The sequence below is a fragment of the Leptonotus elevatus genome, chromosome 17 (genome assembly GCF_054856555.1).
Source record: "Leptonotus elevatus isolate MCC_2025b chromosome 17, RoL_Lele_1.0, whole genome shotgun sequence".
NCBI lineage: Eukaryota > Metazoa > Chordata > Actinopteri > Syngnathiformes > Syngnathidae > Leptonotus > Leptonotus elevatus.
In genome coordinates, this window is record NC_141255.1 from 4,268,110 (window position 1) to 4,284,200 (window position 16,091).

Sequence of the window (16,091 nt, forward strand, 5' to 3'; positions counted from 1 at the left end):
TTGTTGGAATGTTCCAGTCTATAGCACCTGCAGGGACAGCCAGACAAGTCTTGCCAAGCTCTGAAAGAATTCGGGAGGAACGGGAGGGAGAGAGGCAGGAAAGGGGACTAATTCCGTCTAATTCCGTACTTCATTTATAATTGTTTTATTACTGTTTTTTTGATTTACTTGACATATTTCTATGTTTAGAATGCTATATTTGATTTAGGAGATTTAGATTCCACATTCAGTATTTATAAAAAAAAATATTACTTTCTCACTAAATCTTATTTCTGAGACATTTTAGAGGATTTTTTTTTTTTTGGCCAGAAGATGCTCCAAATTGTTAAGAAGCATAATTTGGCTTCCCACCTCCTCCGCGTTTCTGTCATGGGCCTCCTCCCCACGCCATTCCTCCTCACCTGTGTGCGATGTGCCAACAGTTGTGGCGGCCGTGTCTCTACAGACTATAGTGGAGTTCAAGTCATGTACAGTTGGCGCCTTGACTTACACGTGCCTCAACTTATGAGTTGGTTTTTAAAACGATTTGTGTTGTGAGATAACATTTTAGTTACAGCAAAACATTGGGTACTTCGCCACTCGAGTGGAATGGGAAAAAAAAACTGTGACATTGAGCTGTTACATTGAGCTAAATTCCACTTACTACTTTTGACCAAATCAAACTAAGTCAGATAACTGAGATGAGTCACATGACTGCACACAGTCTCAAGACAGCCAAACCCCAACGAACAGTTCTTTTCTGGTCATCCCCAAAAATGGTTACCATGGCTACGAGGGCCACCCAATGGACGCATCTGTCACACATCCACACACGCGCACCCACAGAACAACAGAGCGGTGGCACGTGGGAGGAGTCAATTCCGAGTCAATTCGACACAATCGGCTGAGCTCCATTGATATGAAGAAGGATTATGGTTGCCACTAGTTAATTGGTAGTGGTATTGTGAGGGGGTCCCTGCAACCAATAAGAGTAGACTGAATGAATAAGGCACAAAATAAACACAATGCTCGTCACACTTTGGGTATATCAGCTGGTTTGTGATGTTAGTGGCTCAGCACAAGGCCATTGTTAGTCACTTGAAGGCCAAGGTTAAAATAAATTAATAATTAAGTGAAAAACATTCACGTCTGAGTCTATTATTAGTTTCAGTCATCTAAAATACATTAAAACTTTTTTTGAATGTGCTTTTTAGGACATACAGGCCTAATGTTATATGATAGGCCTGCCGTATATAAAATATGAATACATATTATATACTGCATGTATACACACATAGGCTTATAGTTTTCTGTCAATGTAATTAAGTTTCATAACATGCAAAGAAGTGCGGACTGAGCACGATGAGAGGCAGCGTTTGAGTAGCCCAGTGGGCGTGGCTTGAGGAAAAGGGCCCGTCGCCCAGCTTCTACATATTAATGAGTGGGGAGGAGTTTGACTTGCAAATGAGCTTGAGCGGGCATACTCAAACTTGCATGGACTACTTTTTCAAACACATTGATCTACTTTATATATATATATATATATATATATATACACACATATATATATATATTAGTGCTGTCAAAGTTAATGAGTTAAGTCATTGGTTAATCTAAAAAATATTATGTATTAATCTTGTATTAACACAGATTAATCACACTATTAATTTATAAAGTCATAGTTATCCTAAAATAATTCCCGCCATTACATTTCCCTCCTGTCATAGAATGCAGTGCATGTGTTGTAAGGTAAATTAAAATACCGTGAAAATCTTCATAAATGAGTGGATTTGAGTTGAAAGCCAAAGCGTTGAAGGACCAAGTGTACAATTTCAGTTTGCTACACCGCCAACAAAAATAAACATTACATGTGCGTCACAATCGAATAAACAGCCGCGTGTGTATAAAAATCGCAAGCAGCGGCTCAGAGTGCATGTGCTAGTAAACAAATGTTATATACTTACTGCGTGAGTAGCTCTCACCGCCACGACGACTGCCACCACGCAAAGCCTATCAAGGAGAAGAAGCATTTTGGGTTAGTTTCGGCAAGTGAAGCCAACCTGGGTGCGAGCGCGGTTGCTCGAGGGAAGAAAAAAAAACACGCACTCTCTTCGGAGAGCATTTAGGCGTTAAGTATATGAAATCCTACTCACAGGAGCTTCATCGTGATCCGGTGAGCCGCAGGTTACGAATGGACTCGCGAATGTTCACCAGCAAAGCACTTGCAACGCACTCATCGACTGCTCCAAAGATCCTGTCATCTAGCAGCCACACACAGAGAGACTTTTTTTTTTTTTTAAAAACAGCGCACGCAAACGCGGTCCAGCGCCTGTGGCTTCAAACTTCCGAGCACAGACGCAAAACTCGCGAGGGGCGGCGAGGGGGTTTCTCTTGGTAAATTCATGAATTTCGAGCTTTTGTCCAAACTCACCAAAAGTGCACAGCGGCGAAGTCGCAGCCTGCGCTCTCGGGGCTGTTGCGCTTCAACTCTGCAGCGCTGCCCTGCCAGCCGGGAGAGGAGGGGCCAAGTTGGCCAACACATGTCATTCATGAGCCCCACCACCGATTCTCTTGCAAGACTTTTTTAAAGCGTCTTCAACAGGAACCAACGCACATTCAACAGCGACTGCAGATAGACACACAACACAAAAGCCTTGTTGTGGATTGCAAACAATTCAGGGCACGAGTTCCCAATAAAGTTTAAAAATACACTTGGATGGCTTTCTTTTGTCAGCTAGCTACTCCAGGTACCTTTAGACCTTTTTGAATAATGGGATTCCACATGGATCTGTGCTAGGGTCTCTTACATTTTGACCTAATAGCCTGTGTTGATTGCAGCATTGCCATTCAACTTGTGCTTTTTTTGTGTGTGTGTGGAAAAAGATTGTTGCATATAGTAAACAAATGTCAACAATTTTGATTTTACATTCATAGTAATGCAGAGTTCAATAAACTGATATCACAATAAAGTGCATAAAATATCATCAACATTAAAAAAAAAATTTAATTTTTTTTTTACAGTTGCATATGAAGGGATGATCTTTTTCCACATTGCTTTTTGATATATGGTTTCTTGTACTTTGACATAACGTGGCATTAAAAAATTCAGACAAGAGAATCGTCATAACATTGTTTCAGGGATCTCATTGTCTAAGTCAAATGTATGGGTACAAATCTTTGGGTTTAGCCTACAATTGGTGCAGGTACTAATTTCAAGTCTTCTCCATGCATGCATTCCATCTGTTTGTCATAAGTGAACATTTAATGTGCAATATTGCGGGAGGAATGCAACATGTCGAGGCGTATAGGCAAAATAAAGATTTTATTCCAGTCTCCGTTTTGTGCAGCCTCAGGCGTGGGTATAGGCGCGCAGCAGAAAGGCCCTACAATATCCCTCCGCCCTTGCGAAGTTCTAACTTGGTTGCATTACTTCCCCTACGTTCAAGTAAGATACAAAAAATAGCATATTATCGGAACTACAATAATTTTTTAATTTTTACTGTAAGATTTGGCAAGAAAGTCGACATGAAAGTGTAATTCAACACGAGACTGGAGGAGGTGTCTTCTTGGTGCGAAGGTGCGAGAGGCTGGTATCAATGCGCACTAAGAGTGGGAAGTAGATCCGGCTGGGGCAGGTTCTGGAGCGAAATCAGAGCGGGGGACTAGAGGCGCACGGTACCACAGCCAGGACCACTTTGGAGCTTCTGCACCGAGAAGCACGGCGTCAGGAGAACCAACCTACCGCCTCGGTGTTCCGCGTCCACGCACAACAAGACGCGCAAACAAAAAAAAAAGAGTGGAGGGAAGAGACCCGCGGCGATGACACGCCAGTAGCGAGGCGCACTTTTCTCAGTCCAAAACGCGAGAGGAACCTGTTCGAGTCCACCGCGTCTACGTCCAAGATGAGCAAAGAGTCGAAGAGGCTACCACGGCTCGCGGTGCCGCTGCTGCTGCTCGCCCTGTGCGCCGCCGTGCAGCGGACAGACTCTGCGGTAAGTTGCGCTCTTTCCCCCGGGTAGACAGCCAGTCACCCAAAGTCCACCGGAGAGCCGCGGAGCAGCGGGGGAATGGTGCAGCCACGGACCGGACACCAGCGGCTCTCCCGCGGACACGTTTATAAATAGAGTGGCTGCTTTGAAACAAGTGTAACTATACTCGCCTTTTGCTTCGTGCACAACTATGCACTTTGTGACGTTTATTTCTGCATTTTCTCCAGATTACCTTGTACAATTAAGGCAGAATCCATTTCGTTTTGTTTAAGTCTTTCACTAAATGCAATTATTGCATTTGCAACAAGATGGAATTTTATTTTCAAGCATGTAGCATTAACGTCACTTTATGTGCATAATTATGACATGTGTCAAATTCGCATTGCAGCTGGAGTATTTTAGAAGGACACGCGTGCTTGTTTGTGCTCACTTCACTTGTTTGCCGAGACCATCACCCCCCCATCTCCACCACTCCCCATGCAGCAGCTTTCTAACATTACCTCCATCGTGCATCCCCGTCTAAAGTCAACAGTGCACCGGCCTCATAGAATATCCCAGCATTAGCTGAATATTAATGCTCATGAATAATTCATCACACATGTAGACCGATACGCAAAGGGCCACGCCCCCGCAAACCTCAACTTCAAGCGGGCGTGTCCACGAAGGGCTTGCATACTTCTTTTTCTTTTTCTTTTCTTTTTTTTTAACAAGAGGCAGCAGAGAAGGTGGTCACCTTGGCAACATTGTTTAGCCTATGGACTGTCAACATAGCTCAAGATTGTAAAGGCACACACTGAGGGTTGGTAGCTGCAACATGAAAAGATCTGACAAAAGATGAGGAAGAAGTGATAATTATATTTTTTTAAAGGCAGTTGTAGACATTTGACTATCTTCTAATAGCAGCGTGAAAAGGTGAGATGCAAGCTGTAAATGTTCAGTTTTTTTTTTAACAGATTAAAAACACGAAAGAAGAGTCACAATCATCAGAATCCCATATTAAATATACAAGTGTAACCATGTAATCATGTCAGCCCCCTGGCTCGGGCCTCATATCCTATTACTTCCTGTGTGCTCACTGAGGCCACCTAGTGGATCCTTGTGTGCATGGCAGGATTCCTCAGATTTTTTTTTTTAGCATAATCCTATAACATTTTCATCTTCAGAGGTGTGTCTGCTGACGGAAATAGTTCTTAACTTTTAAACATACAGACATGCAATGGCAAGATCGGGCTTAACCAGAGCGTCTCATCCCGCGCATGCATGTGTGTGCGTGTGTGAGCACAGCATCATGCCTCACACAGATATGAATCTCCTTTCAGCCAGGTGAGGGAGTTCAGCAGTAACGCATACCTGGACATTTCCTTTGAACCTGGCATGCTGTGCAAACCACAAACAGACAATTAATTTGAGGACTGCCTTCCTGTGCGCACACACACACACACACATCACCTGACCCACACAGACAAGCTTCGGTTGTCATAACAACCATCGTGTTTTACCTAAACCCCCCACCCCCTTCTTTTTTTTTTTTTTTTTTTAAAACCTCTGTCTCGCTCCCTTCTTTTGTGTTACCTTGCAAGCAAATAATGCACTTGGAAAACAGTAACTGTAAAATGCTAATATTGTTCATTTGGAATTTGGCAGTCAAGAGTCAAGGCTAAGATGGCCATCTTCCTCAAAGGCAAATTCTAACAAGATTTGGAAAAAAATAAATAAATACAGTGCGGAACAGAAGATGCCGCAAGAAGTCGCAAGTAGCCAAAAGTCAACGAGAGCCAACAGTAAATGTTTAGCCAACTAATTAGCTTCTCTCCACTACGTCCTACTTTTAAAAAGCAGTTGAGTGTTGACACTTCAAAAGTCTCATTATGAATGATTGTCAGCTATCAATTCAATCTGATTGCAGTTGGAGATGTTTTGAGAAGCTAAATAAGCTAACCGTAAGACATGTAAGCTCTTGTTTTTGCTGTGACAGGTTGTACAAGGGTGTAAGTGAGCGCTGAGTGCGTTTCCAGGCATTGGCTCGAACCATCCGGGGGGGGGGGGTGTTTGGGGGGACACGACGACCTCACGTTTAGCCCTCTGTGGTAATTCAGATTGAAGATTTCTGCCATTTCACAAAGTGCTTTTGTGTGCTTTCATGTTTTGAGGCCAGGCTAATGAGAAAATCAGACATCTGGATGGAGATGCTGTTGATTAATGTGTTATCTAAATTTTGGGAAGCTTTGTGGACTGTTGATGTTCAGTGATCGACACGCGGAACCCCTTAAAGACGAGCCAAATGGTTTCGATTGCAAACGTAGTTTAGGGTTCATGTTGTGTTTTGACAAACGTGGCCGTGATCCATCGGGCCACCGCGCAAATCCACCCACGCAAAACAGTCACAAGACTCACTGTCCGATTTTCTCTTTCCTGCGAGCGTCCCTTCCGCCCTGTTCGGGCCAAAGGCAGCGCTCCGGGACAAATAAGTTCGCCAAAACAGGTATTTAGCTTAGGATTCAGAAAGAAAAACAATAAAACTCAGCGGAAGGCAAGTTATTGTGAGCAAATAAGTGAGGGAGGTTTTGAGGGGCTGAACATTGCGTATTTTATTGCTTTTTTTTTTTTTTGCATTCTTTCTACTTGAGGTGAGGAAAGATGAGGGGGCGTAATCTGTCTGAGATCAACGGGTGACCTGGATGTAAAGATGTCTCATTTACATCCCCAGGCAGAGGAGCAACTATCTAAGTTTGTTTACTAACACTGTCCCTAGATGTCTTTTCCGACTTAAAATCCGAAGCTCCGCGTCTTGATACTTCAGGGTAAAATGCACGATAAGTCGATCCGGGCCTGTATCGGCGCATCTCACATCTTCGCCAGACAAAGAGATGGCGAGGCAAGATAGGTGGCACAGCACTTGGCTGTCACTCCCCCCCGAGTGTGCACGATTCTGGGCTATCTGCTAACAAGTGAATGAAGCCATCAGAGCTGCTTGACAGAGGCAAAGAAGGTGTTTTGACTGGCGGCGAACAGGAGACCGTCTGGTCCTGGTTGTTTTCCCCTCCATGCTCGCTCGGTCTCTTCCAATCAGGGCACCTGTTTCTCCCATTATGCTGGAACTTCCTCGGCCTGTTGCTACACACTTCCAAGATAGGGAATGAACAGCTGATAAATTGATTAAGGTGTGTCTTCAGATCTGTGTCCATAGTTGGCACAAATCATGTTCCGGTTGTGTGGACTTAGTTAATCCCAGGTCAGTGTGGCGGCTGGAATGTGACTAAGCCGGGGATAAGGGGTAAGGCATCCAGCTTGTGTAGATGATTCTCGCTCTTTGCCTTCCTTCCACGTTCTTGCCCGTGTTTTTCCACCTTTATTGTCAATAAAGTGCATCTGCGTGGGGGGAAATGGGGGAAAAAAAGTCTAGCTGGCTGCTTCGTGCGATCGTGTCGGCGCTGAATGCGGCGCATTCCAGGCCGATGCTACGCAAACAGCACCCCCCTCGCCCGCCACAACGGGAAATCAAACATCTGTTGCAGCAGTGAGCGAGAGAGAGAGAGAGAGAGAGAGAGAGAGAGAGAGAGCGAAGGATGGTGAAGGTAGAAATTGGAGAAGACGTAGTGAAGTGGGGATCTTATTTTATGCTTATTCAAAACATCTTCGACAAGAATACTGTTGCCTTGAGTGAGCTGATTTACGAGCTTTTTAAGATACGACCTTTCATCAACTCAATTCCACTTTCTCTATAATAAATTGCAGTTTGGCAAAATCCCCAAATAGCCTTCAAGCTGTTTAATGTCACTCCCAGGTGAACTTTAACATCAAGCAAAGCGAATGACACAAATGAATAACATGAACAACTTTGCCTTCGGAAAGTCTGCTTAGCTTAATGCTAACAAACAATGCAAAACACCATTGACATGCTAACAGAAGAGAAAAATGTTGCACATTTTCAGCAGTTATTTGGTAACAGCATTTTATAAAACTGTCAAAACGGATGACAGCGGACCCCTCAATATACCCGGGGGGGGGTAGGTGGGGACCAACCTGCTCACAAAACCTGCTGGTGCCAATCAGTGACTACACGAGGTCCGACTGTACAACTACCATCATAAGTCAACCACATTTCTGCCCGTTTGCGCTGACCAAAACCACAGCAGGTCGTTTAAACACGGCGTTTGTGACTCCGAGCCTCATTAGGAGTTTGCGTTGCTGAGGATTTTCAGATGCAAGGCGGGCCAGGAACCTGCTGTGACCTGCCCCTTCACGAAAACCGACAAGCGGGCGAGAGCGTGTCTGGCGGCTGGCCCGACACCTCAAAGCATTTGCCAGGGGAGACAACGTCTAATACATCATCTAAATCATCTAAATGAGATGATAAATGTGTTGGGCTTTAATTAAAAATCAATAAATGTCAAAACGTAACCTGTGCTCATTGATGAGGTTGAATGGAGAGAAGTTTGTCATCCTAATAGGGCAGAACAATTAATCAAATTCAAATTGACATTATTGTTTCATGAAAGATGAAAAGTTGAAGTGAAAAACCATAGTTATGTTATGTGCCGCCAATAATCTTAACAGCAGTAGCAAAATCCACCAAATGTTATCTATCTCAGGGGGCGGCCATTTTGCCACTTGCTGTTGACTGAAAATGACATCGCAGTTGCTCATGTAACGACCATTAACAGCTCAGTTTCAGAAAACAGGAGCCATGATTGGTCGTTACCTCAGCCATTAGGCTCTGTGATGTCATTTTCAGTCGACAGCAAGTGGCAAAATGGCCGCCTTCTGATATTGATCAAAACGGGTGGATTTTGCTGCTTCATATTCCACAAACTTAATTTGATTGATCAGAATGCCATGTTTAGATTAGTGGGGCTGCAGAGAACATATTGCAAAGAAAATTTGGGGGTTTGATTTATGTTTATGCCACACGTGTTTGTTAGAATTTTGCGAAGTTTTCATTGTGAATGTTTAAAAGACTGCAAGTCAAAATGTTTATTTGACCTCAAATTGAAATTTCCTTTAATATTAATTCATTTATTTTAGCACAAAATAAAAAAATAAAAAGTTAAATAATTGAGTTTGTCATACAGATCAACTTATTGCTTGAAATAATAATTACAAATTAAAATTGCAATATTGAGGAAAAAAAGGAAAAATCACAATGCGATTATTTCTCAAACTGCTTCAACCTTACGTCCTAATCTCCCTCCATCTTTGCATTCGCTCTGAGAACATCTCACTAAACCCAAAAATATTTTTTGTCCCACATTCTCCCAGAAATGCGCTCTTATCTTGTTGTGTCTACAACTGCTGCTCTCGGGTAAATGTTAAGATTAGGCCGCAGCTCATCCAAACAGATTCCGTACACTCTCAGCAGAGCAGTACTTGGATGTTTTCCATTTCGCCCATCGCCACACATATCTGACCTCATCCCAGACGTTGAGTTATACGCGCGTGTTGCGAGTCAAGTTGAAACCTGCGCGAGACAGGACGCGATTGATATCATGGAATTAAAATGCACACCCTTCAAATAACACCCAGCCGTCCGCCACGCCCTTCGCTTTTGGAAGAAGCTGCACGTGAGGACGTCTGCCGGAAAAAATGATGACGAATAAATTTCATTGCAACGAAAGAAACAACATAGTAATCCCCGGCATTATCGCGGGTCACCATTCACATATTTTTATTTTTATTTATATATATATATATATATATATATACTGTCTCTTAAGCTCCTCAGTGCAGCACTATTAGTGGTTCTACGCAGAGGATAAAGAATGTATGGGTTTGTGTTCAGTCCATTGCTTATAGTTTTTAAAACACTGCATTATATATGCTAATTAGCATTAATCTAGTCACCTAAAGGCTAAGCTATGTGGTTATTAAAAAAAAAAAAAGTAACTTTCTGTGCTGAGTGCTTAGTTTGAGTTAAACTGTTAGTGTCGTCAAACAGCTTGAAGCCACTTTTGTGTCAAATGTGGTTTATCGCTCCTTGAGGAATGCTCCCTTTTATTGCATTTGAACGCACCTGTGGAAAAAGGGCGTTCCTTAAAATGAACATGAAAAATCCTATTTGTGTGTTCTCGGCCCGTGTCAAAACAAAAGATGGTTTTGTCGAGAATAAAAAATTCCTGGGAAATTCCTAGTGGAGCACGGTGACAAGATCACACACGTAAAATTGGGTTGGGTGGTCCTATGAGCTTTGTCAGTAGGGGTCTTCCTCTTCTAGTCAAAACACACAGAGATTTTTTTTGGCTGATGGGTGGGGGGGGGGGGTGATATTTGCTTTGGACGTCTCTGTCGGGGCGTCGTCACCTTGAAGTAGTCAAAGTCCAGCCGCGATGAAAGGGATCAAGGCCACGGCTCAGAGCATCAGCCTTGGAATAAATGCGCACGCTGATGCTTACCACATGGACACACACGCTAAATGACCCAATTAGACTCCTCTTTAGGGTTCCGCTAGCTACAGTTGCGTCCTCACTGTATCACAGCTTTTTTTTCTTTGCTTTTTTTTTAAACCATACATAGGCAAGTAAGAATTTCGCCATGTGACGAGGTAGCAATTGTTATATGCTAATTGCCGTTAGCATGCCAATGGCGTTTCTCATTGTATGTTAGCATTGAGCTAGAAGACTTTCATTCAATGACATATTACTTGGTTGAACAATCTTAAACGTTTGAAGCATGCACAAATATTTTCTTTCCAATATGTTCCATGCAGCCCCCACTGGTCCAAACACGGTATTCTGATTAATATTGCGTCAGTGGAATATGAATTAAGCAGCAAAATCCATCCGTTTTTATCCATCACAGGGGACGGCCATTTTGTCTCTTACCGTTGGCTGAAAATGACAGAGTAACAACCAATCGCGGTTCGCCTGTTTCTTGAGTTTGGTCATGTGACATTCGCGAGCTGGTTGGGTATTACCTGAGCAAGTATGATGTCATTTTAAGTTGACAGCAAGTGACAAAATGGCTGCCCCCTGGGATGGACAAAATGGGTCGATTTTGCTGCTTTGTTCATATTGCACAAATACTTTATTAAAAAAATATTGAAATTAAATTTGCTTTTAACCTTCATGTGTAATACATTTTATATTTACATTTACTTTTACTTTTTTGTTTTTTTTATTATATTTAAGCAGTGTTAAGGTTCAAACTGTGTATCATGGGAAAACAGCTTACAATTAATGACACAAAAACACTATTGCTTTCGAACTGCATTTAATTTTAATGTCATTACAGTGGTACTCGGAAAGCTATGTTTTTATTTTATTTTTATGTATTACCTGTAAAAAGATTCAGAACCACTGTTTTAATGAGTTTAAAGTGTTTGAAGCATATCGAGAGGTAAAACTACTGCTGGTAAAAAAAAATGAGTGGAGACATCGATCGTGCCATGTGTTGCTAGGTGCGCGGCAGACGAAATTTCATATCGTTTCCCCATGGAAATTAAAGTGCTTGAATGTAATTTTATGATATGCAAGCATTGTGTATGCGTGTTTACAAGGGCAGGGCAGCATGCATACAGTAGCTGTCTAATCATCAGTCTTTGATGAATGGGGGAATTCCAGTCTCGCCAGTCTAATCCCACGGGTGCTCACTTGCCTTTTAACCTCACTCACCTTCTCCCTACTCATCCTCACCTGAGTGAAAGAGTGCCACCTAACGGCACATTGCGGAACTTCAGTTTCTTTCAGCCATAGACAGAACATGTCAAACTTGTAAAAAAAAGAAAATAAAAATCAAGGAGGGGAATTAATTTTACGGCAGCTGTCGCCACTTATTCTAGTGCACTCACTTCTGAGAGGTTTCGCATCACATCCTGATGTAGAAAAAAGAAATTCTCTGTGATGACTGGTTCTTTATGGACGGTGCGCCGTGCCAAATAGCAGGCCGGTCTCGGCTTGTCAGTTGGGGCTGGCAGGAGCTACGACTCCCCTCGGGCCTGATGGCTTGGGCTGGCAACAGCGGAGCGAGGCAAAGAAGAGGAGAGAGGGAGGGCGGGAGTGAATATTTGCAGCTCAGCGACCTTTACAAGTGGATTACACGGCCATTGACGCTTATATTTGGATTATTTAACCCAGTTCAGGGCAGTTCACATCGACAGTTATGACTATAAATGAGCAAAAAGCTCCTTTTAAATCATGAAAGCAAAACATTAAGTAACACGACATCTTCCATTTAGCCAATATGAGCACCGAATCAGTAAAACAAAGAATAAATGTTTGAATAAGTACGACGAAACAAAAAAAAAAGATATATGTCTAATTGAAGCCAAATTTTATAGCTCCATAACTGGGGAGGGTGCAATAATTCAATCATTTGCCCCAGAGTAACATTTTATGCTTTGTTCTCATTCACATGATTACACAATCCTTTTTCCAGCAGGCACACCTTTTTGTGTTTGTCTCGTGCAGACATTTGCCAATGTGTTGACACAGGGCTGGCGAGACTGCATTGCACACAGGTGTGCAGACCAGGAGGCAGAACCACGAAACAAGCATAAGAAGGAAACACCAGACATGAGATCAAGGTCAAAGTTCAAGTCTAAAGTGGCAGGAAATTAGAAAGAGAAAGAAAATTGCGGTTTTATGGCGTGGTTGAAATGACGCACAAAAAAAGCGAGCGGTTGTCCCGCCATTGGCTAGCAGACTGCATTGAGCTGAAGCAGACCAGAGACTAATCTGGAGATCCAGGCCTTGTAAAAACACATGCCCGCAGGCATGCACGAACACACGCACACCCTTGACTAGCCATGTGCAAATGCATTCAGACGTGTTCAACACCAACACCCTCCGACCCAGACAACATGTTGTGTGTTTACTGCCAAGCCGCATCATTCACTATCATTGGTCTTAAACTTTCTATCCATCCTTTTATTTTATTTTTTTAGAGCTCATTTCACTTGATGTTTTGTGATGCCCATCTGGCACGGACGGTGTCAACAAGCATGGGAAAACTGACCGTATTCCTTTAACTTTTTCTCAGCTTCCTCCCCCACCAAACAATCTTCTCACTCTCTGTTCATTGGTCGCACTAGCTGAGAGTAATTGTGGGAGTCTGTTATATTTACAGTCCACTACATTGCAAATACATTAGATGGCTGTTTTTTTTTCATGGCCTTGCACCTGTGGTCTCATCATCAAGCAAATCAGTAGAACTCCCAAAATTTTCTGTGGGAAGAAATGCTGCCCTCTTGTACAGTTATGAAGGAAATTATGTGAAGGGATTACCAGGATTTCTCATCTCAGTCACAACAGTAAACACACATTTTATTAAACTAATACTACAAAAACGATTGAACACAGATTCACACAATTTTGGACCATTCCTCTTTTCAAATTATTGTAATGTCTGCTGTGGATCACGGGGGTGTCCAATAAAAACAATTATTTGTGTGACATTGGTTTAAGGAGACAGTTTGGCGTGATTTAAATGAAGATTAGATCACTTTTTTTTAAACTATGTACTGCATCCAGTTCATTTCCAAATGGTTTCACATGATATGCTTTTTCTTGCACCAGTTGTTGCATAAAGCGACAGAAGTGCGCCCTCCTGTGGCAGAGATGGGTAGCGTTTTAACTACAATGTTGTTTTTGACTCAAATAATGTTCCAAGCTTCTTCTTTTTTAAGTCCTGGACATTATTTGGTTAAAATAAATAGGGTAAACAATTACAGCACACTGAACATGATTTGACGATACAGTTTTGGCTCATGCAAATTAGCCACGAGCACTACAATGACGACTATACTTTTTTGTTTTTGTTTTATAATGAAAATGGGACTTTGCTTGAATAAATACAGTAAATATGTATGATTATGTTTAAACAGAGAGCCGGAGAAGAACAAATTTCAGGTGTTCATACGTTTTTGTTTTGTGGCTCTGGCTCCGACCTATGCTAGTGACTGTTAGCAAATGTGTTTATGTAAGGCACATTATCACGTTTAATAAAATTAATAATACATTTTCAATCCTGTAAAAAACAAAAACAAAGGATCATTGCACTTGTAGGTAGTTAGAGAGAAGTTGTAGTTGTCAGTTAAATGTACGTATGTGAACTAGCCTCTCTCAGCGTTAGCATGTGCTAAATGGCTAACATCAAGAAACACCAAGAAACTTGCTTTTTTACATTTATGCTTCACAACACAATTATGTCCATTTCATTCTATTATTTTCCATTTTTTTACCTGTTAAATAAACGTCCGTCTGTTTTGTCCAACAGGCTTGCCATGGATGTGTAGGATCCAAATGTGACTGCAGTGGAGTCAAAGGAACAAAGGTACAGTCAATTACAGTTATCTATTTAAACATGGTAGTCAATGTGTTTGAAATGTCATCCCTGTTCAATCTTGTGCAGGGTGATAGGGGTTTCCCAGGTCTCACCGGACAACCAGGAGTGCCGGGATTTCCGGGGCCTGAAGGGCCAACCGGACCCCGTGGAGAGAATGTCAGTGGTGGACGTTTGGACATCCATTATTCTGAATGAAATTATTGCTTCCATTAGAATTCAAATGTGTGTTTTGTACTCTTGTCTTTCAGGGCAATGATGGACCTATGGGCTTTTCCGGCCCAAAAGGAATACGAGTGAGTTTTATTATTATCAACAAGAACTAGGTCTATTGTATTATAAATGTAGACGACTGTATTGGATTTAGTCAGTTATAGCAAATTACAGTATTGGTCGAGTGGTTGTAGTTCCCTCTCTTCTCCAGCAGATGTCACTAGGGTTCTTACGCAAGTATGGAAATAAATTTGCTCAATTTCCAGGTATTTAAAAAGTATAGAAAATGAAAAATATAGTATTATTTATATTTCCATAATATTACAACAGTATTTTCTGAATTAGAAATAATAGAAAACTAGTTGTTTATAAAACTAATGGAATCAATACAGACTGTGTTTTATGGGCACTTCCGAGTTTACGTCACAAGTCAAAATGGCGATCTTACTCGGTGAAAGGACTCCATCGGTTTATTGAAAGCATTGGACTTTGGATCGTTGTAATTTGATTTGTGAGGATTATTTTTATTTCAAAATCTGATGAAATGTTGTTTGACTACTATAACAACCTGCCTGGTCTGTACACAGCAAATTCAGTAGTGTTAAATTGAGTTAAAAATCAAGTGGTAATTATTTTTGAGTTACTGGATGTTGATTTGGGTGTTTGAACACTCACAGTGAAGAAAAAGCTCTACGGGTGGTGTTATTTCAGCGAGTCAAACTCAGTGACTCCAGGTTGAGTTACTTTTGGGGGTTTTTTTTGGATACACGTTTATGGTTTTGCAGCATGCTCATGATGGGGTGATGCAAATCCTGAGACACATAGTTTAGCAATAAATTTAACACAATGGCTTAATTTAACACAATACAATATACATAATGCGGTGTGTGTTTGCTTACAGTTTTATGTTCAGATACTTGAACCAAAAAATTGTGAGCATTGAACTGTTAATGTGTTAAAATAAAGATGTTAAAAATATGGACTGGAATGTTCAATATTATTTCAGACTGATACCAGTATGAGTACTTAACTCTTGAGTAGCCTACTAGTCACTATACCAAGTATCGATACCACTATTACTTTTGATACATAAAAATTCCCCCAAAACCCCAATGACAGTTAATTTTAAAGAAAGACCTATATAGCATTTTCCTTAGACAGTAGTCGAATTTAGTGCCATCTAGTGGTGAACTAATAGAATGCAATGAGCAAAGTTCAACGTTCGCCACTAGAGTACCTCGAACGTGAGACCACACTTCGCAAGCCTGCCACCAATTATTATGTTTGCAAGGTTCTTCTCCTTCGGGGTATCTGTAGCAGAAAGATGGCAGCGTAATGGCAATGTAATATAATTAGCGATTATTAGACCTACGATTATATGAATAGAATGCATGTTGATGTGGTAGAACATGTATATTTTTGCATATTATTGAAATTAAAAGTAGGTTTCATTGCTTTGTGATGCGCATTGTAATGTAGTTATGTATAGGGGACTTGTTCTTCTTTTCCCTTCAGGGGTCGCCACAGCAAATCAGTTGCCTCCATCTAACCCTGTCCTCTGCAACCTCTGCTCTCGCACCAAAACTACCATCATGTCTTCTTTAACTACTACTTTTACTACTATTTATGTGTAGA

General features: G+C 41.6%; 2 protein-coding genes across 5 annotated transcripts in view; one reads left to right on the top strand and one right to left on the bottom strand.

Annotated features, from left to right (window-relative positions):
- Positions 1–14,347, bottom strand: part of col4a6 (collagen, type IV, alpha 6) — a 64,238-nt gene extending 49,891 nt beyond the window's left edge. For 2 of the 4 annotated variants that reach the window (XM_086060368.1, XM_086060365.1), the window contains exons 1-6: positions 14,143–14,347; positions 11,752–11,911; positions 11,597–11,671; positions 2,411–2,605; positions 2,133–2,240; positions 1,944–1,989 (exon numbers count right to left, since the gene is read on the bottom strand). In XM_086060368.1, the coding sequence (XP_085916494.1) occupies positions 1,944–1,989; positions 2,133–2,143 (57 nt within the window). In that variant the 5' untranslated portion in view covers positions 2,144–2,240; positions 2,411–2,605; positions 11,597–11,671; positions 11,752–11,911; positions 14,143–14,347. The remainder of the gene's footprint in view (positions 1–1,943; positions 1,990–2,132; positions 2,241–2,410; positions 2,606–11,596; positions 11,672–11,751; positions 11,912–14,142) is intronic. The other 2 variants (XM_086060367.1, XM_086060366.1) reach the window with 2 other exon arrangements.
- col4a5 (collagen, type IV, alpha 5 (Alport syndrome)) overlaps positions 3,605–16,091 on the top strand; it is a 29,695-nt gene continuing 17,208 nt past the window's right edge. Inside the window, exons 1-4 of the mRNA XM_086060369.1 lie at positions 3,605–3,971; positions 14,178–14,234; positions 14,313–14,402; positions 14,495–14,539. Coding sequence (XP_085916495.1) covers positions 3,882–3,971; positions 14,178–14,234; positions 14,313–14,402; positions 14,495–14,539 — 282 coding nt within the window. The 5' untranslated portion in view covers positions 3,605–3,881. The remainder of the gene's footprint in view (positions 3,972–14,177; positions 14,235–14,312; positions 14,403–14,494; positions 14,540–16,091) is intronic.